The following is a 24,687-nucleotide window of genomic DNA, read 5'->3' on the forward strand; positions in this document are numbered from 1 at the left end:
TGTGCGGAAATTAACTTTCATCTGGTTTTTAACTACTATCCTTACTCTGGCCGTCCTCACGGTGGAAACTTCTATTTCTAGGAAGTGTGGCTCCAGGTGAGGCAAAGACCATATTTGCCTCTTCTTCTATGAAACTAATTATTTTGTTCATTTTTTATTTATTTAAGCTTAAAGTTCCACGATTACGCTCCGAGATTAACGAAAGTGGTTATAATTATTTGTAGTGTTGTCACATAAATATTAGTTTCGCAAGAAAGAAAAAAAAAAATATGAAGAGTTGAAGGACCCGCTCTCTCCTGGAAAAGAAGCTTTCGCTTTAAAGACGGCCACAGTAATGGTAATGGTTAAAAATTTGGTTATTTACGCGCAAATACATGGTAATAATTTTCAGTTTCTTTATACACTATAAAATGAAATGTTACACTACTTATAAATGTTTAGTTAATTAACTAACTCTATGGCCTATGGAACCCGGAGGTTCAATGCCGCGTTCACAAAAGCTCTCCACTGACTTCTATCCGTAGCCAACTGGATCCAGTTTTTACTTTGTATTCCTATCTCTGCGAGATCCATCTTAATATTATCCTCCCATCTGCACCTAGGTCTTGTAATATGTCATTAAATGGTCAAGGTTTTGAATTTTCTAAAATAATAATTGTAAATTATAATTATCCTCGATTTTTCTGTTATTAAAACGAGATAACAAGTTTTGCACCGAATTGTAATAATAATAGTATCCTAATTTGAGATTTAAATCATTTCAAGAAAAGCTATGGTTCTCAATGACCTCTGGTGGTACTTTTTGGAATGATAAGTTTGTTCATGTGCAGCGCTACCTGGGATCGTCAGATCACAGGCAGCTATCAAATCGGAAGGAAAACGTTTACCTTTGGTGTCAAAATTCAATATGTTTCAACCTAATTGGCTTCTAAATTAAATTAAGTGTTGGTAGTGTATTTGATAAATTGTGAATATGTGAGTTTATTGCTGTAAAAGCTTTGGTTTATAACTGGAATACCAACTGTAAGTAAATTATTTTCTAGAATTTCTCTTGGCAAGTTAGTACGCCATTTAACATTGTGGTGGTTTCTATGCTGCTATCGCTGGTCGATATTTGAATGATAATGAGTTTTATAGTTGAGTTCTCAATTTTGTGATCTAAATTAAATTCATTTTGTGTTAATTTTTGTATTCTCAAAATTTGGCAACTAATTATATTGTTCGAGTTTACAGATATAAAGTTGTTAATATCCGATTTAACTCTATTATTTGATTAATGTAGAGCTTAGTTTACCTGGCGTGCTATGAGAGTATTTTTACTAGTAGCTATTGGATTTAATAAGTTCCCACTTTTGTTCAGTTACTTGAACTATACCAACCTAACCATAATTTATTTTTTAGTGGGGGAATAAATTCTCCTTCCTTCCAGCGTGCACGTTTAAGTTGTCTTTGCGGAGGCAGGTGCGCGTGTAACGTGTTAATATCCTTTCAAAATAATTGTAGTATTAATATATATATATTTAGAAACAGGATATACGTTACAGTCTTCCTAATGGTCGTTTTCCGATTGGTCTTCCAGTCAGGACCTTGAAAGCGTTTCTACTTTCTTCCATTCTAGATACATGACCCGTCCACCTAAGCTTCCTAGACTTGACGATCCTAACAATGTTGGGTAAACCGTATAAATTATGTAGTTCCTCGTTATGAAGTTTCCGCCATTCCCCATTCCCGTTCCTCTTGGGTCCGAATATTCTTCTCAGGATCTTGTTCTCAAATACTTTCAGTCTATGTTCTTCCCTGTTTAATAACATTATTAATATAACACTTGTCGGGGGAGGGGGATGGCTCCCTAATCCAGCAGGGTAGTGTCTTCTGATGATCCGACACCCCTGGAATACGTGAATATATTACTTTTCTATATTACTTGAACTTAAATTGAATTTTGAAACGTATTAATTACACATCAGTATGATTCTAGCACAATGATGTATCTTACTAACTATAAAATGTGATTGTATTAGTGCCATATTTTGGAGGTCCAGTGTAAGTAACTTATAAAATTCCATACATTTTTATAAATAAATTTAAATGATAGGCTCATAATGTACTTAACAAAACACCTGGAATTGCACGGACGCACAGAACACACATTTGTGGAAAAAAAAAAAAAAAAAAAAAAAAAACAGTGACCTCGTTTGATGTCTCGTGACAGGTTAAAGGAAACAGCTGATTAGTGAGAGCGAAAGCTTGTAAAATAACTGGTGCAAGAAAAATGAGGAGAAAACCCCAAGAAAGCCCATGCACATGATGCTGCCCACCACAAATCACATGGCCTACGATCGAACCAGGGGGCACTAGCACCAAAAGTGAGAATTGTACTACTGAGCGATCATACTTTCCTACATGCTCTTCATACATTCATACATAATACATGCAGAAAAAAGACGCATGTGGCACTTCATGTTACGAATGCACTTCATCTTTTGCACACTTATTTGATCAGTATTACAACTAGCACCACACCTCAATTTTAAAAATATATTTTAATCGCATCTATTTCATTGTATGTCCCTGTTACGTTCACGCTCTCAACAATTCAAAACTTATTTCTTCGGGAGAAGTTTTTATTATTATTACGAGGGTTATCGTAAAGTTTTAATTATCGCCAGGAAGTTATTAAGATATGATGATGAAATTTTGTTAGTATTATGTTTGGTCCTTATGTGTATGATGTAAAAAGAAATTAGCTCCCAATGATTGTTATTTTTGCTACAGGTTGTGCCAAAAATGACCAAAGTGCAAGACGGATAAGATTTGAGCTCGCAGTGTGATAAACTTCCTGCATTTCAAGACAATAATACAGGACAAATTCAGGACGAGATGAAGGCTGTGTATGGCGTTGATTATCCACCTTGCGACGTCATTTTAAAGTGGAAAAGGAAATTCCAAACTGGTCGTATGTCCCTCACAGATTACCCAAGATCTGGAAGACCATCCTGACGGACGATGCGGCCACTGTGGTAAAAGGGGAGTGTTTAATCCTCGAAGAAAGACGTGTAACCATCCAAACGATTATGAATGAGATTGGTTTCAGCTATGGTAGAAAATTATCCGTGAAGAACTTCACATGTCTAAGGAATCTGCGGACTGAGTTCCTCGTTTGCTGACACCTTTTCAGAAGCAAGCACGGTGTGACCTTTCCCAACAGATGTTGACGCTGCTAGAAGAGGATTTTTTCGGACGTCTGATAACCATGAATGAAATGTAGATATATCAGTATGATCTGGAGACCAAAACCATGAGCGATTCCCTCCCAAAAAGGCAAAGGTGCTAAAGTCAAAAGGGAAGGTCATTCTCTAAGTTTTTTGGGGATTGTCATGCGGTAATCCTCATAGATTACCTTGCAAAAGGACAAACCGTCATTGGGAAATACTACAGCAATCTCCTGGAAAAATTGTGCGATGCTCTGAAAACGAAACGCCGCGACATGCTCTCGAAAGGCGTTCTTCTCCTAGTTGACAATGCACCAGCTCACATCTCAGGTTGCTGTCGACAAATCAAGGGCGTAAGGCTGCCAGGTATTACAGCACCGCCTTTCTCTCCCGACCTCGTAACTACGGACTTTACCTTGTTTCCTCAAATGAAGAATCTGTTGCGTGGTCGCCATTTTGACAACACAGATGACGTCATTCATGAGGTGGAGGAGTGTTTTAAAGCACAATGTGCAGACTTCTATAATGACGATATCCGTAAAGAGAAGGAACGCTGGGAGAAATTTGTAAACCTGGGTGATGATTAATAGAGAGAGAGGTGTTAACAACTACAAATCACAACTATCGCTGTATCCTGATGCTTTAACTATGATGATTAAAACTTTACGATACCCCTTCGTATTATTATTATTATTATTATTAGAAAGTTTTACGAAATAGGGTTTTGCAAATATTTGACAATGTGTCATATAATGAGTACAGATTCTTACTCTAAACTTCTGTTATCTATATTAAAGTATAAAAATGTTCAAGGTAATATCTGTTCATCACATTACCTTATTATCTTGTCCGCAACATTTCGTTTAATCCTGCGTTGGAGAGCAGACATATTAGTCTAAAAATTGTCAAATGTCATACTGTATTACAAAATCTCATTCATTCAAATTAAATGTTTCTATTTATGGTATTATATTTAGTAAATTAGCGTATGAATTGGTGTTATTAATAATCAAATTGTCAATAGTAATAAGTATCGAAAGAATTTTCATTCTTACAAAGCACGAAAATATCGCATTAGCAACTGAGGTATCTAGTATGAGTTAACTTTCAGCAGACAAGGAGCAAAAAATAGTAAACGACAAATTTAATTTAATTTTACATTACTACACAAAAATATTTTTCATAGTTTCTGATATGAGTTTACTATTCACGTGGAATTTCTGGGTCGCCTTCTTTCGTTTTCCCTTAAATCTCTTGTCAATCATGGAAGGATAACTCGTGACTTATTTTAAAACGAAATATTGAAATACCGTATTGCCTCACAAATATTTGTGATGAAGATTTCCACTGGATCGCAACATCTAAAACGACTCACGAAATCGTATTGGAAATGCACGAGAACGCGAGAATCCACAATTATTCTAAAGATGTGTTTCAACTATTCTTCCATCGATATGCAATAAGTAAAAAACAAAAAAAACAAGAAATTAAAAATCACTGTTGAATCAGAATTGAAATCCGAGTCGCTGGCTTACCGTGTCTATTCAATAATCACTACACTATCCAGTCTGTTTTCTGAAAGCCATATATTTTGCCACTTCTCAACTTGGCTAAAGAGAACTATTAATTTGTTTTCTCTAATAAACTTCTTCCTAAATCATATTGTGAAGTATCAAAAACAGTGAACTTTATATTTACCATAACAAATAATTCACAAAACACCGAAAAATGTATCTAAAGAAGTATCTTTTCAACAGATCATAAATTATTTAAGGGAGCACTAAATATTTTTCAAAAACTAACAATTTTTCTACTAAATATTTTTCAAAAGCTAACAATTTTTCTTTTGCCAGTTTTTCGTAAGTGAAAAGAGATAATGAAATGTAACTTATCTCAGTAATAGATAATGTTATTCTGCACCCGAAAATACGAATCAGGAAAATTTTCAGTGTTGCCATCCATAAAAATTAGTGTGACTAGAATTTGAATTACTCAAAAATCTAGGGTATGGCAACGACTAGAAAAATAAACTCAATGGCAACTGATGACTTATCATGCTGTCTGTGTTCCTTGTTAACTACTTTTCAAATAATATTTGTATTTATTTTGTAATAAAGAGTACAAAATAAATAATTTTTAATAAACAATAGAAAATACAAATATTATTTAAAAAGTAATCAACAAGGAACACGAACACAGACAGCATGGTAAGTCATCAATTGTCGTTGAGTTCATTTTTCTAGTCGCTGCCATAACCTAGATTTTTGGGTAATTCAAATTCTGGTCACACTATAATTTCTAGAGTGGCAACACTGAAAATTCTTCCGATTCGTATTTTCGGGTGTAGAATAACATTATCTATTACTGAGTTAAGCTATATTTTATTATCTCTTTTCACTTACGAAAAACTGGCAAAAGAAAAACTGTTAGCTTTTGAAAAATATTTAGTAGTCTGTCCTCTTAATAATTAAAATTAAATGATGTTACTTTTCTTTGTTATCCTCTATTTCAAGCGCTTCCCACAAGCACTTTTCGTCAGGGGTTACGCTTATGCAGGCTTCACATAGTTTTGTAACAACAGCGTTGTGTGTATATACAGAGTGGCCCGTAATTATGTATATGGTGTTCGACTGACTGTAGTATTTGTAAGTGTGGACAAAATGTTTCAATATGGCAACCACTGTGTTGGCTGACAGTGGAGATAGCGGTCACTGGAATTAGAAGGGTGAGGTTAATTTTACACTGAAGTTGCACCTTTCGATCGTGACATAATGTTACATGATATTAATCCACTTTCCAATTACATGTTTCTTGTACAAAAAACGAAACAACTGCGTAAAGCGAAACGTACTAGTCTGTAAGTCTGTAGTACCCTGTTATCTGTAAGTGTCAACCTGAAAAGGTGGAATATAACGAGCCCTGCGGGGCTTCTAACCCCCTTCGTTCGCTGATGTTCGCACAGCTATGTTTCGTAGCGTAAGTAAGTCACATTTTTTATCAATAAAATTGTATGTGCAACTGAACACTGAATGGGAAAGTCGACTAGTACCACGTGACAGTACGTCATGATCGGATGGTGCAATTTCAATGTAAATTTAACATCACCCGGACTTAGAACCGTTAGTGTATGCCACACAGGATGACCGAACGGTTGCCACTGGAACAGCGTGCGCGAACTATTGGATCAGTCGACCTGGGTCTGCGGAATGGCCAGCTCGATCTCCCGATTTGCACACCACCTGACTTTTTCTTATGGGGTGTTTTAAAGAACAAAGTGTATCAACATCACATACGCAATTCGGCCAAACTACGGGAAGCTATCATAGAAGAGTTCCACACGATACCAGTACGGGTCTGTCAAAGCTGCTTGTGACAACGCTGCACTTCGTTTCAAGGCATGTACTGATTTTGATGGTGCATTGGTTGATCATGCCATGAAAAACAGAGATTAAAATTCTTGTAAGGAAAGGTATGTTCAATCTTACATTTAAGTTATGCTGCTAGTTTCTTTACTGCAGTCTTTGAAACATCAAATACACACTTATAAGCCACCCTGTATACATTTTTTCCCCAGTATAGTACACTTTGGTAAGTGCATTAACATATAAATCAAACCTGTTTCTTGTTCGTATTAGGAATTCAATTATAATATTCTAAGTTCGACGTAAGCATAAAATCATCATGAAAAGCATAATTATATACATCGTCAAACATTACCTGAATTCCTGAAACCCCCAAGAAATAAGTTTGATTTAGATGTTAATGCAGTAGTCAAATTATATCCTAACTATATATAAAACTACATGAGCTGACATAAATTATTGAGCATTTCCTGTAGGGCTACAATGATTAAGTTTGGCATGATTGTAGCTTTCCGGAACTACCCACAGGAAAATTGCCCAAAGTGAATATTCTTAATTTTTAGAGTGTCTAAAGAGGGGATAAAGAATTTCCCCATGTTATTTAAATGGGCCTTTCTCTGAGCCTCTAATCTCATGTTTTAGGTACTTAGAATTGGAATAAAAACTTGAAATTCGGTATGCTTGTAAGTTTTCGTTAGCGTTATCTGAGTGAATCATCACAAATAAAAATTTCCAACCATAGAGTGCTTTTATGGGGAACTGAAAAATCTTCCCCATGTTATTTATATGGGACTCTTCTACACCCCAAAATGTTTAGGCCCTTCCGGCAGGATTAGGGAAAAAAAAATGAAATGAAATCCTTAACTTTTACGTCCCATGGTTATGCCGGTTAGGCTAAAGGAAACGGTGATGATGAGAGATGAGTAAAATGGTGGAATGAAGAGTGGGAGAAAACGGGAGAACCCCAGGAAAACCCACGAGCATGGTGTCCGGCAGGATTAGAACCATGAAATTTGGCATGATTATAGCCTTCCAGGCCTAACCAACAGGAAAGTTTCCCAAAGTGAATATTTTTAATTATTTTAGGGGGTCTAAGGAGGAATGAAGGAATTCCCATGCTATCTAAATGGACGTTTTCTTGGAATACAAAATCTTATCTTTTAGATAGTTGAAATAGGAAAAGAAGAAATAGAATTATGGGTTCAAGAGGTGTGTAAGGGCGAAGGGGGGGGGGGGGATGGGCAAATTTAGGAAATATGAAGAGCAAGTTCACGAAATTCACTGTTGACACAAAGGCTGATAGATAAGAAATGCGAGGCCGTAGGCCGAGCATACTCGGGGGACTGGGGGCGGAGCTCCCTGCTAGCCAAAGGGTAGCGTATATATATACATATATACATGAGGGACAATCAAGAAGTTCCCAGAATTCTGTTGTAGCTCTTTATTACCACAATATAACTACACATTTACTTAATCGCCTTCAAACTATGCACTTTTGAAACACATACAGTTGTTCCACCCCTCTTGTGATTGGTGGAAACACCGACGAAAGGCTTCTTTTGGTATCTTCTGAATTTCACCCGTCGCGTTAGTTTGATCTCTTCTACGTTGGCGAAACGGTAAAGGCCCATTTTCAGCTTTGGAAAGAGCCAAACATCCAATGGTGCTAAACCTCTTTTTTAAGGATATTAAATTCTTTGAATCAGACTTTCCCCTATTTGCACATGAACTTGATGTTTGCGCGTTGTTCGATCTGTGAAATTGAGCCGACTTCTCCTCCATTCAGTGCCTGTTATGACCTGTTCACACTTGTCAATTTCATAATTACGCAACCGAAGGACTGTATTGTAGAAGATTCGTTGTGATTGTATCTCAAAAGCCAAAACTACAACAGCTTTCGGGAATTTATTGACTGCCCCTCACATACATACAGTCTATATTACACACACACACACACACATATATATATATATATACAGGGTGGTAGGTAAATACACCGACAAAATTTGGGAGGTGATTCGTTATATGAAATGAAAGAAAAAAAAAGTTCTAATAAACATGGGACGAAAAACGTCTCCTTTCACAGTTATGAACCGCCGAAAATTTGAAAATTCACGTTTCCAAACGCTCTGCCTTAGAAACTACAGGACCGATCCCAAGCGGTTTCAGGAATTACAAAGGAACTAGTATGCGAACTATCTAAATATCCATGTTTTACCATCCTCCGTTATCGGCGAAACGAACTGTAAAAAGGAAACTGAGGTTTAGGGATACTCCTTTAAGTACTAATAACGCGTTCGTTTCGCCGATAACGGAGGATGGTAAAACATGGATATTTAGATAGTTCGCATATTGTTCCTGTGTAATTCCTTAAACCCCTTGTTATAGGTCCTATAGTTTCTAAGGCAGGGCGTTTCGAAGCATGATTTTTCGAATTTTCGGCGGTTCATACCTGAAATGATACGTTTTTCGACCTATGTTTATAAGAACTTTTTTCTTTCATTTCATATAAGGAATCACCTCCCAAAATTTGTCGATGGAATTACCTACCACCCTATATTATATATATATATATATATATGCATGCAGACCACTGTTGTTACAGAAATTACATGAAGACCTGCACAGAAGAAAGTCTTAAGCCCTGATGAAAGCGTTTAGCCTCTTCCTCAGCGTCTAAGCTCGCGGGAAACGCTTGAAAAATACGGTAAAAACACTTACGAAAAGAACATTATTGAGGTTATGTACTTCTACAAGCTATAGGGCATATGTTCACAAGAAAAGTAGTTTACTTTGGGCCTCCGTGTTTGTTACCTTAATTATTGTAAAGGATCCGATGATACAATAATAAAAATGGTGCTGACGACGTTCCGACCCAGAGAAAGAAAATATTCAATTAAAGTCACAAACATAGAGGCATAACAGGTAAGCCACTTTCTTATTATTCACTTAGTTTTAATAATAAGTGCTCCATACGTTCAATAACCATATATTACTGTATTATTATTAAATGTTCATTCTTACCTCATCCACCGGCTTGCTTGGAGTAATAGCTACGGCTTCGTTGAAACACAGACAAGCGCAATAATGTCTGTTGGCGTCGATGTCTGTGAGAACAGACACAAAGAATCGTGGTTCCTGCCTCTCCGTTGACAGAGCCCATCCTTGCGGTTGGCAGAACTAAACAAGTAGAAAAGTTTCACAAGATATGTCAGCACAATATACATATACATAAATCTGAAATTGAAATTCACACAGACTAGAAAGAACTATGCCTAAGCTCTGGAAGTATAAACTCACAAAATATTACGTACTTGGCGTTCTATGGCACCCGTTTCATTCTATGCCAGCACCAAATCTGGAAAGCATCGATCCTTTCTCTATAACTAGCGTTGAGAGTTTACGCCTCACATCCGTGAAAGACAAAAGACAATCTTTAAGACCAATCTTTAAAGTGTGGGCTATTGTTCGAAAAATGAAATAAAATGAAATCTTTAAGTTTTACGTCGCACCTTATGCCGGTTAGGCTAAAGGAGACGGTGATGATGAGTAATGAATGAAATGGTGTAATGAAGAAAGTGGGAGAACCCCGAGAAAACCCACGCACGCGGTGTTTGTCCACCACAAAGTTCACTTAGCGGGGTCTGGAATCGAACCCGGGACCCCAAGCACCAGAGGTGAACACACTACAACTGAGCCACCGCGGCCCCGGGCTATTGTTCGGGTCTTCCATATTTTATTCAACTTCGTCAAGGCGACTCATCTTACCTGATTCTCAGAGCCTTCATTACAACTGATTGTTGATCCACGACATACGAGATCATCTGCTTCGTACATCTAATTCCCTCAAACACCCTGTGCTGATATATCTATTACTACGAGTGTGGATTTGTTTGGGTCAATTTCCAACTCATTTATTCTGCACTCACTTTCTTCGCCGTTTCGGTGATTCTCTATCTCAGTACATTTTGTTACAGAATTGTTAACTTGTCATGCAGTTTTGCAGTATCTCTTAACAAAGGATTTTATATTTCTGCCCATCATGGAGTGTTTACATTTCACTCTCCTTTTTTCTTCTTTCTTTCTTTCTTTCTTGTCTCTTCTATCAGTTCTAGTATGGCCTTCGTCATCCATGGTTGTTTTGCTGTTGGTGACGATTCAGTTCACTTTTGAGTGGTTCAGAAAATGATGTCTTTTGTTCTTCCCTAGTATGGGTTACTAATTCAGCTTCATCTGCATGGAATTCCCTATACGTTCACAAAAACCATGGGGACGGATCTGGCCTGCTCCTCCTTACTCAAATCGTATGATTTAAGTTTAATTGGTATTTTCATATATAACAAATTATGAACACTGCCACAATCTGCTCCGGAAAATGGATTTGAATCTAGGACAGATATTCTGCAACGTCGTCTAATATACAGGTGTTTGAAAAATAACTCCCCGGGAAATGAATGAAAACTTACATCAGTGAGTACATATCATGAGAGAGAATTCCTTCAAGTTTTGTTTAATGTTGGTAGACTTCAACGTGGGATCCATTTGTGGCCCCGCACACGTCGAGACGATATTCCACTTCTCCCCACGTATTCACCAACATTTCAGGTGTAACTGTCCCAACCGCCGTTATGACGATTAACTGTTCCACTGACATGAAATGTAGCCTTATCAGAAAAGAGAATCTTTATTAAAAAATTGACATCATCATCAATTCTGTGTAGAAAGTCAGTAGCAAACTCAAACCTTCCGACTTTATCAGTAGATTTAATTTCATGTAACAGTTGCAATTTCTAGGCGCGCAACTTAAGTATTTTACGCACAACATCATAAACAGTACCTTTAGGCACTCCTAATTGTAGACTATGTCTGGCCAATGACATCTTCGGGCTCCGAACACAAGAAACACGGATCTGTCTAACAACATCTTCAGAAATTCTAGGTCTATCTGGTGATTTTGCTTTTAAAACACTACCGATTTCCTTGAAAGACTTTAGCCAATGACGGATAGCTTTTGCTGTGGTGGTTCACCACCATACTGACGTCTAAAATTACGTTGCACTGTTATAACTGACTCAGTTTTTACAAGCCAAATAACACACTGCACTTTCTGTTGCGGAGTACACATTGTTGCTGAGTTGCTCTGCACTGCACACGCCTGCCTGGACTGAACTGAGGAAACAGAGGTAAAAACAGAGGTGCCGTCTCAAGGTCAAGCAGACCTGCCAACTGCAGGAGAGCCAAACTTGGAGAGTTGATGAATCAAACACCACAAACTAGAATACTGTATGTCACTTTGTACAGATTATAGGACACATTAAAACTAGGGAGTTCTTTTTCAAACACACTGTATATAGTCTATTCCAGCTATACTGTATTTAAATGAATAAATAATAATAATAAAAAAAAACAATGTTTTTCGAAATAACAGAAACTAAAATTTATCTACTGATTTCCAGGAACAAGGAGATGGGTTTAATTTAAATCTAGAAATACCTACATTATGAACGAACAAGTTCAATGCTGTATGTCCACATACACCAAATGTATGTGTCCACGTATGTGTCAAATCTGCATTTCTCACATCTTAATAATAATCAGTTTTAATTTCAAAATTCACTACATATGAATAACATGCATGGTACAAATTTGTGTGTATACTGCAAAAACATTGTAATTTGCTATAATTAATAAAACTAAGTTGTCTTATTGATATGTATTTTAGAACATCAGCCTGTGCTCTGTGAAACTATCTTTATGTGTGATCAAAGAGAAAATGTTGTTTGTGAGGAGTCTGATATGGAAATTTGTGCAAAATTTATGTAGCCGTGATTATATGCGGTTTTTCACATAACTGTTTGAAAAAAAGTAGATATAGTGGTTCCGTGTTATTTGTTAAGTAACACTAGTTCTTTTATATTCCTTTGTCATACATGTTTCTTAAATTCGCAAGTGAAATGCAAAACGCCTGACGGCATTTCCGTATATGTGAAAAAATTCCCGTAGCCTGTAAACGCTGTGGTGAAAGCATGGAAAACTATATTAGGTTGGCCAGCTGTAGAATTCAAACCTGAATTTCCGATTATAAAGCATATAATGAGGTAATTACGGCCAAAATGAGTACTTTCTGAGTTCAGTTAAAAAAAAAAAAAAAAAATTAAAGTAAATACAAGCAACACCGAAATCTCAGCGGAAACATAAATATCAAAATGCCGGTACTTACATGAAAACATAGTTATAAAAATAAATAAATAAAAAAAAACGTAAACAATAGACACTTAGCTTTCAAGACGATGCGTTTTGTCAATGTGTAAGTTAGAATGAAGAATAAGAGAGTGAAAAAGTGGATATAGTGCTACTGAAATGTCCCATTCTATGTTTCCGCTGAGCGTCTATGTCTGCTGGGAGACTAGAGACCTAGTTATACCCTAAAACCCAATTCAGATTTTTAGTTCGCCCTGAACGTTCTCTGCGGTCTGAGTATTTTGGACATTCTACTAGAATGACATTGCACATGAAACAGAATTTCGACTTATATCATATTAGGAAATCACTGAGAAATCTCTAGACGCTGCACGATAAATTTCTGTGAATTTAAGTGTTTGAAGCTAGCAGGCACAAATCGCTCTCCATGTACAGTATCTGTTTTGTGCGAAATGTCTGGAGTGGGGAAAAAACTTGATCAAATCTATTCTCAACAGTTTACTGATTTTTATTCTGAATCAATTTTTGGAGCATTAATTTTATTTTGTGCAATGAACTTAAAGAACTACATTTAGTTTTTACTTTTCGCATTTTCTTTTATTTTATGTTACAACCGGATCTTTGTTGATGTTTAAACCTCATCCGTGGGAACTGGAGCGATAACATACTCTCATAGATATCACGATAATGCTTCAGCCAATGAGAGTACATGTGCAGGCGAAATGAATAAAAATTTGTATGAAACGAGGGTATAGCGAGTACTTTTTACGCATAGGTTCTAGACCTGTGGGCGATACTTCATGTGAGAAGCGGGAAGAAGAACGCGTCATTCTTCAAGATGGACGATTACTAACAGGGCCTACGTCATAAGCTCTATTTAATTATTCGCGAACAAATTCTTTTATTTTATTTTTTAAAGTATGTAGATGTATGCTTACAAAACATACAAAAGAACAATGAATTGAATCATATGTGTAATTTCTTCAATGTTTTCCTCGGTGCTCGTTACGTGCACAGCCCGCCTATACTAGATTTTATTCTATGTTCTTTACAGTAGAATCAAATCGCTGAAGTTAGTGCTTTCAACATAACTCTTAATGTTGTGATTTATTGCGGTTGTTTGTGGCGAGGCTAGAACAAAAATTCGTTTTGTTTGGATGACATTACAATTTGTATTCTAATAGCATTTGTGTGCCGATAGCATTATATGTATTCAGGTTGCTATTGTGAAGCTGTCAATGCACAGATGCTGGATGGATTTCAAGTTCGATTCCCGAGCTTATTCATTACGTTTGTATCTTTGGCCATCCGCAGAAATCATAATAACAGATGTCTGCTCCAATGCAAACTTCGGTGTCTGGTTATTATCTAGTCAACAAAGCCGGCATATAAAACACAATCACTGGTGGAAAAACGGCTTCCAACCCCAGATTTCGTTTCCATAAACGTCGATGGACCTCCTGTGTAGATCCACTATTCAAAAAAGGGTACTAAATCCCGCACAAACCAAGTTATGCAACAAAAGTAACACTGTACGAATTATGTCTGTTACTACTTAAATTAGGTTACGTACGTTCCGAAAAGATACTATTTCAGATTAGACTTCTGAAATTACTCTAATATCATTAACTTATACAACCAGTTGCATACGCCTTCATACGTATCATTATTACCATTTAGAATCAACAGTATCTCCAATCATACTTATTTATTTCATACTCTTTACATATATTTCCTTGCATCAATTTACAACTGTAACTCTATGATTCTTTTTGACACTTGAGATACTCAATTCTTCCACTAAACATTCAACTTACTATATCATCTTATATCTCAACTTCGTAACCATTAAACAACAAACATTGTTCAATTAAAATCAATAATTATTCATTTGCTTTTTAACAAATAAATTCAGTGGAACTCTAACAAGGACTTTCTTGCCATTATACATTTTTGATCCTTTTATTGTTCATTTCTTGCACCTACAATGTCTAACTTTACATGATATCAAGTACTCAATACTCTTACTTCAAACTGAAAATAAACTGAAAAGAACTATTTGGCGTCAATGCTTTCCTCATACCCGATATCGGCCAGAATAAACAGAATTCAATTAGTAAATATATAGAAATTTTGCACGATCTATTGCAGTACCAACAAATATGTCTAGTAAATAATTCTAAGCGAGAATTCAGATTATCTTTCTACTCACCCATTCTATGCCATCAATAAATGGCGTATCACTCCAGTCTTTTTCTGGAAATCGCTGAAGAATTATGCCACTGCTTATCCCACTCCCTACGAGAAAAACAAATTCCAGTCATCAGCATATATAGTAGCAACACACGAAAAAAATGTTATATATATATACATACAGAAATACCAAGTACACAGGATTCTTTATAGTTTAACTTAAAAGAGAATCTCTAAACGGCTTCTTCAGTACACTTAACGCACATATCTAGATCAAAAATACAATATCATAAGAAACCTAACAACCTCATGTCTCAATTTTGCTTCTTTCATTGGATATTTGCATCTGCACGGGAATCATCTTCGAGACATCTAATGAAAGGAACAAAACTATGCGCAAGAAAAGACATGTTTCATATGAATATGTCCTACAGCTTCAATTAGTAGATAGTTTCTTCATATTTTACTAACGAAAATTATCTGAGTTACAATATTCAACTAGTAAAAACTTGGTGAGCACTGTAATACGACGTACAAAGTCCTACACATAAATAATTTCACATTTGAAAATAACCGCTAGATTTTAAAATTAAAGATAATGCCACAGGCACTTGCAGAACTCTCAAAGAGAAATTTACTCATAGGGCCATTAAACAATCAATTCTCCGTTCGTTACCATTTCAACCTTAACTCTGCCTTCGGTTCATACACAACATTTTCCTAACATAGTCTCAGGGTCGAACAGGACCGGAATTAGGCTAGTCTCTGAACAAGAAATGCCTGTTCAAATCATGCCGTATTATTGAATACTAGCTGAAATACCCATTCTTCACATTGGAGCTGTATTTGGAAGTCAACGCTGTGACAGTATCACCATTCATCTCAGCGACTGCGAAAACTATGGATTTGACACTAATATCGGTCATTTTGGATTATTTTTACACGTCTCGGTCTCCCCCCCCCCCTTGCAGGCGAATGGGGTGAATTTGGAAGTTAATGCGATCCGAGTTTTACCATTGATCTCGGCAACCGCGAGAACAATGAAATCGACACTAATATCGGTCATTTTCTACTACTTTTACTGTACTCCACTGATATGTATTTAGTGGCATGTAATTGTGAAAAATTTTACATTAGGATGAATGAAAAAAAAAATGTTTGCAACGAAGATCAAAGAACATATTACAGAACCCAAGGACCAGAATCTCGAGGTATTTGGATTGTCTAAACATTTGGCGACCTCGAAATACATCATTAAGGTAAAGGTGCTCCACAAAACATCTTCGCAAATTGAAAACTCCACGTACGAATCCTACTGCATTAGGACGAAGGAACCTGAATTAAATTTGGAACAAGGCTCACTGGATAAAAACTGGAATTATACTATCAAATTAAATACCACCAAATACAATTTTCCATTACAGTTGGTAAAAATCCATTAAGTATAAGAAATGTAATAATCATAGGGACTGATTAGTCTTATTTTAATTGCAATACCAACAATAATTTTCAACCGCAGTAGATAGAGTACATTTTTTTTTTTCTTTTTGTATTTTCATACTGCTCTACAGAATTGTTTTCAATTTTTCGTAAGTATAAATACTGTATGAAGAACAGGAATTGATAACTCTGGAGCCTTAAACAAACAAACAAACAAACAAACAAAAAAAGATAATTTTTGTGAAAATATAAAAAATAGCAGACTGTTGCAAAAATTGGTTTATTACTTTCAAGACGTACATGTTAATTAATTTTTAAAGAAGTTTTCAATAATTTTTATTCTACGGTGTCGCACCACTGCTTTGAAGATCGCCCTCCTCAAGTGGTAAAAACGTGATGTTTCTTCTGTCTGTCAAACTTACAGTAGGTTAGTATTATAGCGTTTACATATTCTATATTGCTAATGTGATGTTTCAAACATAAAACAATCAACTTTAATCATTCTTTATTATTAATAATTACAAAATAACGTTAAAGCATATGCACTTTTGACTGTCCTATACGTGACAGTACGTCACTGTCCTATATGTGATAAACCGTTTTAGGTTTTGTTTACTACAGAGAAATACTTCTTAAATCCTGCCTGTTGTTATTTCAGAACAGTTTTATTTTATACCTAACAAATTACATTCAAATCATACTTCCTCAACAGTTTGTATTTAAAACAGCTTTATCTTTTTGTCCCATACATGACAAAGCTTGTTATTGATCGATAGTATGGTAACCGGTTAATATATAGAGAATTAATTTAACTACAATAGGACATACAAAATGTGTAAAAACGAACTGGTATTTATTACGGCTTTCGTGTGACAGACTCGATTACATAAAACCTGATTAATACCTGAATTTTGGGTGAAACTGGACTTTGAGCAGAGCAAGTGATTTTGCCACACGATGTGCTATTGGAGAAGGAATAAAATCAATGTTACTTGTAGGTAATAGGTATGGTTCGGTTCGGTTTCTAATAGGTTCCTATCAATGTTCTGCACAAAGTGCACTTTTACCGATCTCTGTTTGCGATTTATGCCACTGCTGTTTATTTTAGGATTGATATGGAATCTGAGGCCAAGTGCGAAACAACTAATGCACAACACATTTAAAAAAAAAATGAGAAAGAAACAAAAAGCCAGTAATCTTAAAGGGTACTAGCAAAGAGGAAGGGATAGAAAATAGCTGAGCTCAGAAAAAAGAAAACATCGCAGAGATGGTAAAAAGGAGAAAAAAGATTTGAAGAAATATGAAAGAGAAAGAAAAATACTTTAAAGAGCCAAGTTGAAAGAAAAGCAACCTACAGAAATGATAAATAGAGTTAGTGAGACAGAAGAAACAGAATCATGCATTTTGCAGTTACCACACAGATACAAACCTCTCAAAAGCAGCGTTAAAAGACTGCACGTACACTTCCCTGTTCACTAAGAACACAAAAAGCTGTAGTAGCTAGGGATGTATCGATATATTGGTATCGGCAAATGGACACCGATATTTAGCGATACATTTTCCGAACTATTTCCAATTTGCTTAATATTTAACAGTGACTTTTATATTTCATCGATTTCTTTATGCATGTTTACGCCTTTGATTTGCACTAATCGTACTCAACTGATATTTTTAGCCCCTACATGCCAAAATAGTGGTGAAGAAAAGACAAAGGTTTTCAGTCAGAATAGTAGACCTGTTATTTGAATCCCAAACGAGTTAAGAGTTTTCAATTCAGAAGAAAATGCTATGGAAGAAACCCTCTCGATGGCTACTTTGTCATTATTTTCTCCTACTTAGAAAAGAATAATGGCGCGTAGGGAATATGGAACTGCTCCACATATTCTCGATCTATGGAATAAGATGAAGTGGTCAGTCCCAAGCTCGACCGCTTTTATCTGCCAAGGTGCCCACAAGCACCAAGGACACTTTGGTACTCAATTTGATTGTAGGTTGAGCACCAGAGAAGAGAGGATTGAAGAAAATTATTATACGTCCTGAGCGGGATTTCGTCACACGAAGTTTTACGCGCATCGGTATCGGAATCTTCAGTATCGGGTATTGGTGAAAAAGTAGTATCGATACATCCCTAGTAGTAGTAGGCTTAGCAAAGCATGTCGGACTCAGCCTAACAACGAAAATGGAGAACAATTTGCATCCAAGCTTTCCAAACTGATGCTTATGAGATTGTAATAAACTAATTTTTCCGGTCCTGACATAGTTTACACTTGTCCTGGTGTGAATGATGTGTTAACTGTTTGGAAAGAAAAATAATATTATATAAAAGAAGCATCTCATATACTTAAAGAAGAGATTCCACATTTCAAATTAGAGTTTTCAAAATTTTGCAGTCTTAGACCACGAAATGTCTGGCTACTGAACGATACAACCGCTGAACAATGTGGATACTTAGGTCTAGTACAACACAAAGCTTTAAAGATTCATGCACAAATTTCATTTGGGAGACTTATCTCTGTGACAACGGATTAAATATGCTGCTTAAATAATCCTTGTGATAAGTGTATGAATGTGAAATTAATATTGGGTCCCAGTGAACCTGAAAACAATGCAAAATGGAAAGGATGGAAAAAGAGTAATGACGGTCGACTTACATTTGTCATAAATAAGGACTGTAAAGGTGATATTTATGAGAAATTATTTACTGATATGCCAAAGATATCACAGGTGAACACAAAGGAATACAACAAAGATATTTTTTGAAAGGAATAAAATAGGTAATGCCAAGTGTTACAGATTGATTTCGCAATGTCATTCAGCTGTGAATATTAAAATGATGTTCGAAGTGCTTTGTGGTTTCATGCAAGCGTCCATTTACTTACAGCAGCACTATTTCACAAGGTAAATGTTCAGCACAAATAATCTGTTCAGACTCAAACAAAAAGGACAAAGATACTGTCTTTCCATTTTTAAATTTCTTGTATAGCTAGCACATTGAGCTGAGTTGATTTTGAGTTTAACGTCCCTTTCAGCAGCGAGACTATATGAGAAGTGGACCTACTGATTAACGTGGAATCCAACCACATAAGCTTCCTCCGGGAATCGAACCCGGGTCTCCCACGCCAAAGGCGCGTATGCCAACCGCTTACCCACGGAGGGGCTAGCACATTGAATAAAAATGGGAAGTCATTTGGAATGATGACCAATTATCAGAATTTAAAATAAAACGAAAGATCACTCTTAACTACTAGCATTCTCAATATTAGACTAAGGAAGAAGTTAGCCAAGTGCTATATATATGGAGTACTGGACTGTATGGTTCAGAGACTTGGACATTACGGAAGTTAGAGAAGAAATATTTAGAGCGCTTCGAAATGTGGTGTTAGAGCAAGATAGAGAAGATAAAATGGACATAGAGAGAGCAGCAAACGAAGATGTTTTAAAACGGATAAGAGAGAAGAGGACACTTGTAGCTAGCATCCTTCGTAGGAAGACCAACTGGATCAAACACATCTTGTGCGAAGAAATTGTCTTCATACCACTACAGAAGGGAAGATGGAAGGAACGTGAGGAGTAGGAAGAACATAACTGATTGATGATTTGTAAAATAGACGAAAATATTGGGAATTAAAAGAGGAAGCTGAAGTTTAAGAAATGTGGAAGAAACACTCCCAGTCCCGAATCTAAAATACTAAAGAAAAAAATAAATTTAAAAAAAATCAGTGCCAGGACCTGCCCAAAGGCAAAATACTATAATAATACATGGTAAAACTGCTCCAAATTATATCTCAAATACCACAAATAATTCACTTGAAAATATTTGGGAACATCATATGGTAAACGAACAGTAGATGGTGTTGGTGGAAATATTAAATGTTAAATGTTTGAATGAAGATGATGTCTGAAGGAGGTTTAACTGTTCAATCGGCAAAAGATTTCGCAAAGGTTGCAAAAACTTAAATTCACAGACTGAAGTGACATATTTTAACGCTAGCTACAGAGAAGTAATAAGGTCTCAAAGCCTGGGAAAGTGTAGTACCAGTTGAAGATATTAAAAACTTTTCACAATGTCACAGATTCAAATAGTTCTACAAAGGGTAAGAAAAATGCTGCAGTAGCTGAATAGAACATATTTCCAGCAAATACGTAATTTTAAAACTATTCTTGGTAACTGAGTAGTTGTAATTTATGATGGAACATAGTATCTTGGTGAAGTTTCAGATATCATATCTGAGAGTGCACTAACATTTTGTTATGGTACCTACTGCTGCTCCACACTATTACAAATGATCACAAATTGTCGACTGCATTACATATTACACAGACGAGGTGCTAAAAATTATTTCCCCTCGTGTTGTTGTTAACAGTAGACGTCTTTTTAAGTTTAATGATATGAAAACTTCCTCCAATGCATTTTTTCTTATCAAGTGATTCACACGTTTTGTTTTTCATTTTATATTTAGGCCGGACAAAAGTATTTTCGGATGGCATTTAGTATCCCCAAATTTATCGAAGGCCCCGGAACTGATATTGTGACTTATAGTGAGCCAATGTAAACCACCCAATTTATGCGAACACCCACCGTCGCTGAAGCGCCTGCTCCCTAGGACCGCACCCCTTCGTTTCCGCTCCTGCCTTGACTCGGTTAGATAGCATTTGTGCTATTTAGTAAACACCTAGCACAAGTTGGTTCGTGTTTTAGGCACTGTAGTTTTTATACCAAATATGACCACTTTATTTATACTCATCACAGTTAAAAGTAACTAACCATAATCACTACCAAGTGACTCAATGTCACTAGCACGTGATTTGGCAAGGAACTAAATAATACCAGTATTTTCATTTGTTTCTTTGTAGAGACTGAAATATTTTAGTTTGTTTCTGTAATCTACCTAGTACATATAGTAATCACACCAGTTGTTTGTGCTTTGGGAAAACTAACTTTATTCTCCTCGTGCAAAGAACTAGTTCAGCTAATATTCAATTAAAGAAATAAATGGAGGCACAAGGTAAATCACTTGGATTATATATGTGATTTTCCCCCACACTCTTCCATGTCCCTCGCAAAGGGATGGAGAAACATGTTGCAACACTATCAGCGAACTTCCTCTCTGGTCTTAAGTATCTATAATATTCTACCTTACTACACACACACAGTTTCCCATTCACTTGCTTTTTAATCTTCATTTTATTTTTACTATTATTCCTCTTAGATACTTATTCTATAATACCCTCAATCACTGACACTTTTTATTTTTATTATCCTTGCTTTTAATTTATTTTATTTTGTAATAACACGAACATAAATTTATACCTTCTGAACGCGGGATCACGTAGACCAAAGGGAAGTGTCATTTGCCATATCTGGAGCAGAATAGATGCAAAGTTTGCTTGCAGTAGCCACCGTCAGTGGTTTTCGCACGAACAGTATTTACGACATACCTGTTCGCATGCATGTTATAAATCTTTACGCAGCTAGTGGACACGCGGTAACGCTGCACGATCCAAATCAAGTATTTGGATATTGGGTATTGTGAGTGAAAGCATTTTACCAAGTGGCCTCTCATCTATGCATATATGGTATTCTTTACCTACCCACTGAAACTACGGCAAAAGAGTAGGGGAAGGTTCTAGAACACAGGTCCCCTCCATATAGGTTAGTAGCTAGGTTGGCTCCTTTCTGCACCAAAGTCTAATATTTAATTCACACAGTATTGCCGAGCGAGCGCCGGCGAGTTAGTGCCCCGTAAAGCACGTTTTCTGCCTTTATTACAGTTAAATTGAAAGGGGACCTGTGCTCTAGAACCTTGCCAAAGAGTAGCTATAGACGTAAATTGTAGAGCTTATAGAAGAAAAATAAATTTCAACCGTAGTCTACACACAACATACGCTACTTTGTTCTGTTAGTTACTACAAAATATAAACCTGCGTTAGTACCTCAGAATTCTACGTTTAAAATCTGAATTGTTCCAGAATTTTAATACTTAGAAAGTTTCTGGTAGTAATTGTAAAATAAACCTGCACAAGTACTAGAACATCTATCATGTATTCCTAGTCTGTACTGCCAAATTGCTTCTCATACGGGAAACTGGATAAAATTCTTGCACTGAATGACTTCCAATGATTATTTTATTAAAACGTTTCAACATTCAACTAACGTATTTACATGATTCATCTGATGAACAAAATCCGATCCCAAAACAATTCTTAATCACACAATACTTTTCTGATTGCCACCCAACCGTACCAATTCTATAATGCATATACTACAAAGGCCAGTCAAGATTAAATAATACAATTACGGGAAAAATGGACTGACAAATATAAATGGTCTCTGAAATTATATCTTGTTCTGTCGTTGCAGTACTGGAAATATTCCTGGATTAAATTTTACAGAAAGGATTCCGACGTAACCTACCCTACCCAACATAACTCAAACACGGGTTAAGTTCCAAAGTTGGGCGTTCGTTTCCAGCAATTTTTTTAAAATTTACAGGAAAGATATGGATAATTTGATCGTTTGTGTTCTTGATAATATATGAGAGTCTCGAAAAATCTGTTTATTTGTTATATATAAGCAGCTATAAACATGGGACTATACGGCGAGCGGAGGGAACTACTTGGCGCAAGGTAACCGAACAGGTGCATTGTGGGAAAGAAACGAGCATTTATGTTATCAACATGGCGAATGTACAAGGGCAATGAACTAACAGTTTTAACACTTGTGAACCAATACGTTGATAACGAGCAAAATCTTTTCAAAGTTTGTGAAGAGCAAGAATTAATGAACCTAATAACGAATTGCAGAAAGTGTGCAAAGGAGATAACAGCGAAAAAACGTGGCGAAAGCGGACGCCCAACTTCGGAATAAATGCCCTCACAATATCAACTCTATCCTGTTCCATATTAACTTATGCCATTAGTATGTGGAACCTATTGTGAAATATTGGCATATAATCTTAACTCGGGGAAACTTTACAATGCCCGCCCCCACCTGGTATCCTTACGCAGAACCAAGAAGCTACACTAGATTAATTTTAACAAAATGGATCCAAACTTCCGCATCTCTACTATATCTTTTAAAGCGGCCCTACTTATAGATGCGCAGTTGCAACGTGTATTGTAACTTGTAAGTTAAGTCACATTACTATTCAAAATAGGCTACAACATAAAATGCAAAACCAGGGAATGTATACATATTTCCGCAATTTCGAAAGAGGAATATTTTTCATAATTTTCAGTTGGACTTCAAACTTGGAGCATACTGTACTTACTTTGTGAGTGCGCATATAGTAAATAAACAAAAGTGGACTGAGCGTCTCAACATGCAATTGATGTTTTCCTTTATTGTATTCATTTTCCGGTTGTTGGCACCGTGTTACATTATCGTAACTTGAATATTAATGCTCATGTCCGTCTTACGAAATAGGTATGATCAAGCAACTTTTCATTTATAAATTAGTTCTCAAAATAAGGCATTCTAAGAATTAATGAGCATACAAACGTCAGCCAAATCTTATTAATTTTATACCATCCTGCGGCACAACACTAACAAGTGCAATCCTGTAATTATCTTAGGGCAAGGTAGATTTGGATGTACTTAACTTCGCCACTATAGAACTATACAGTAATATGCCATACACATGCATCTTTATTTTCCTTTCTTCTAGATTTATCATACCACTTGATGCAATACGAGGTAGGACACAATACACAATATCAGCATTTGCCTTTTCATATCTTCACGACTACCTGCTACATTCGAAACTGACAATCATCGACTCAGAGACACCGCAAGATGATATCTTGTCTTTGTCGATCATTATTGCTCTTTGCTTTATTTTATACTTACTTTCTTTCTCATGATCGTATCCTACGACAACAAAATAATCAGCCAACCGTGACATCGCAGGGGAAACGGTTATTTTTCACTAAATAATTATTCCCACTGTCTTCCATCTTCTACCTTCCATCTTTAATTTCTGCGGAACCATTCGTGCACGAACCACACCCATCATTCGCATATTCTGCGAACAAGTGACGATCGAGAAGCAGAAACATGTCACGCGATATACGCGAAAGAGCATCACTAATCTTGTGTTAAAGTATGATTTTAAGTTAAAATGTTGTTTATTTGCTGTATTATGCATAGAAAAAGAACCAAAACAATTATTTAAATACTTTGTGGAAGGATATACAGCATTTTAATGTTTCATCATTTATATTTCATTGCTGTGCGCTAGTAGACGCTCATTCTAAGATCACGAGATTTTTTTTATATA

General features: G+C 36.1%; 1 protein-coding gene across 3 annotated transcripts in view; it reads right to left on the reverse strand.

Moving 5' to 3' along the window:
- The window catches only part of Sbf (SET domain binding factor), a 211,026-nt gene extending 186,589 nt beyond the window's left edge, over positions 1 to 24,437 (reverse strand). For 2 of the 3 annotated variants that reach the window (XM_081739289.1, XM_081739287.1), the window contains exons 1-3: positions 24,258 to 24,437; positions 14,988 to 15,073; positions 9,599 to 9,754 (exon numbers count right to left, since the gene is read on the reverse strand). In XM_081739289.1, the coding sequence (XP_081595415.1) occupies positions 9,599 to 9,754; positions 14,988 to 15,073; positions 24,258 to 24,312 (297 nt within the window). In that variant the 5' untranslated portion in view covers positions 24,313 to 24,437. The remainder of the gene's footprint in view (positions 1 to 9,598; positions 9,755 to 14,987; positions 15,074 to 24,257) is intronic. The other variant, XM_081739288.1, reaches the window with a different exon arrangement.
- Between the last annotated feature and the right edge of the window lie 250 nt (positions 24,438 to 24,687).

The sequence above is a fragment of the Thermobia domestica genome, chromosome 14, assembly GCF_964235325.1.
Source record: "Thermobia domestica chromosome 14, izTheDome1.hap1.1, whole genome shotgun sequence".
Taxonomy (NCBI): Eukaryota; Metazoa; Arthropoda; class Insecta; order Zygentoma; family Lepismatidae; genus Thermobia; species Thermobia domestica.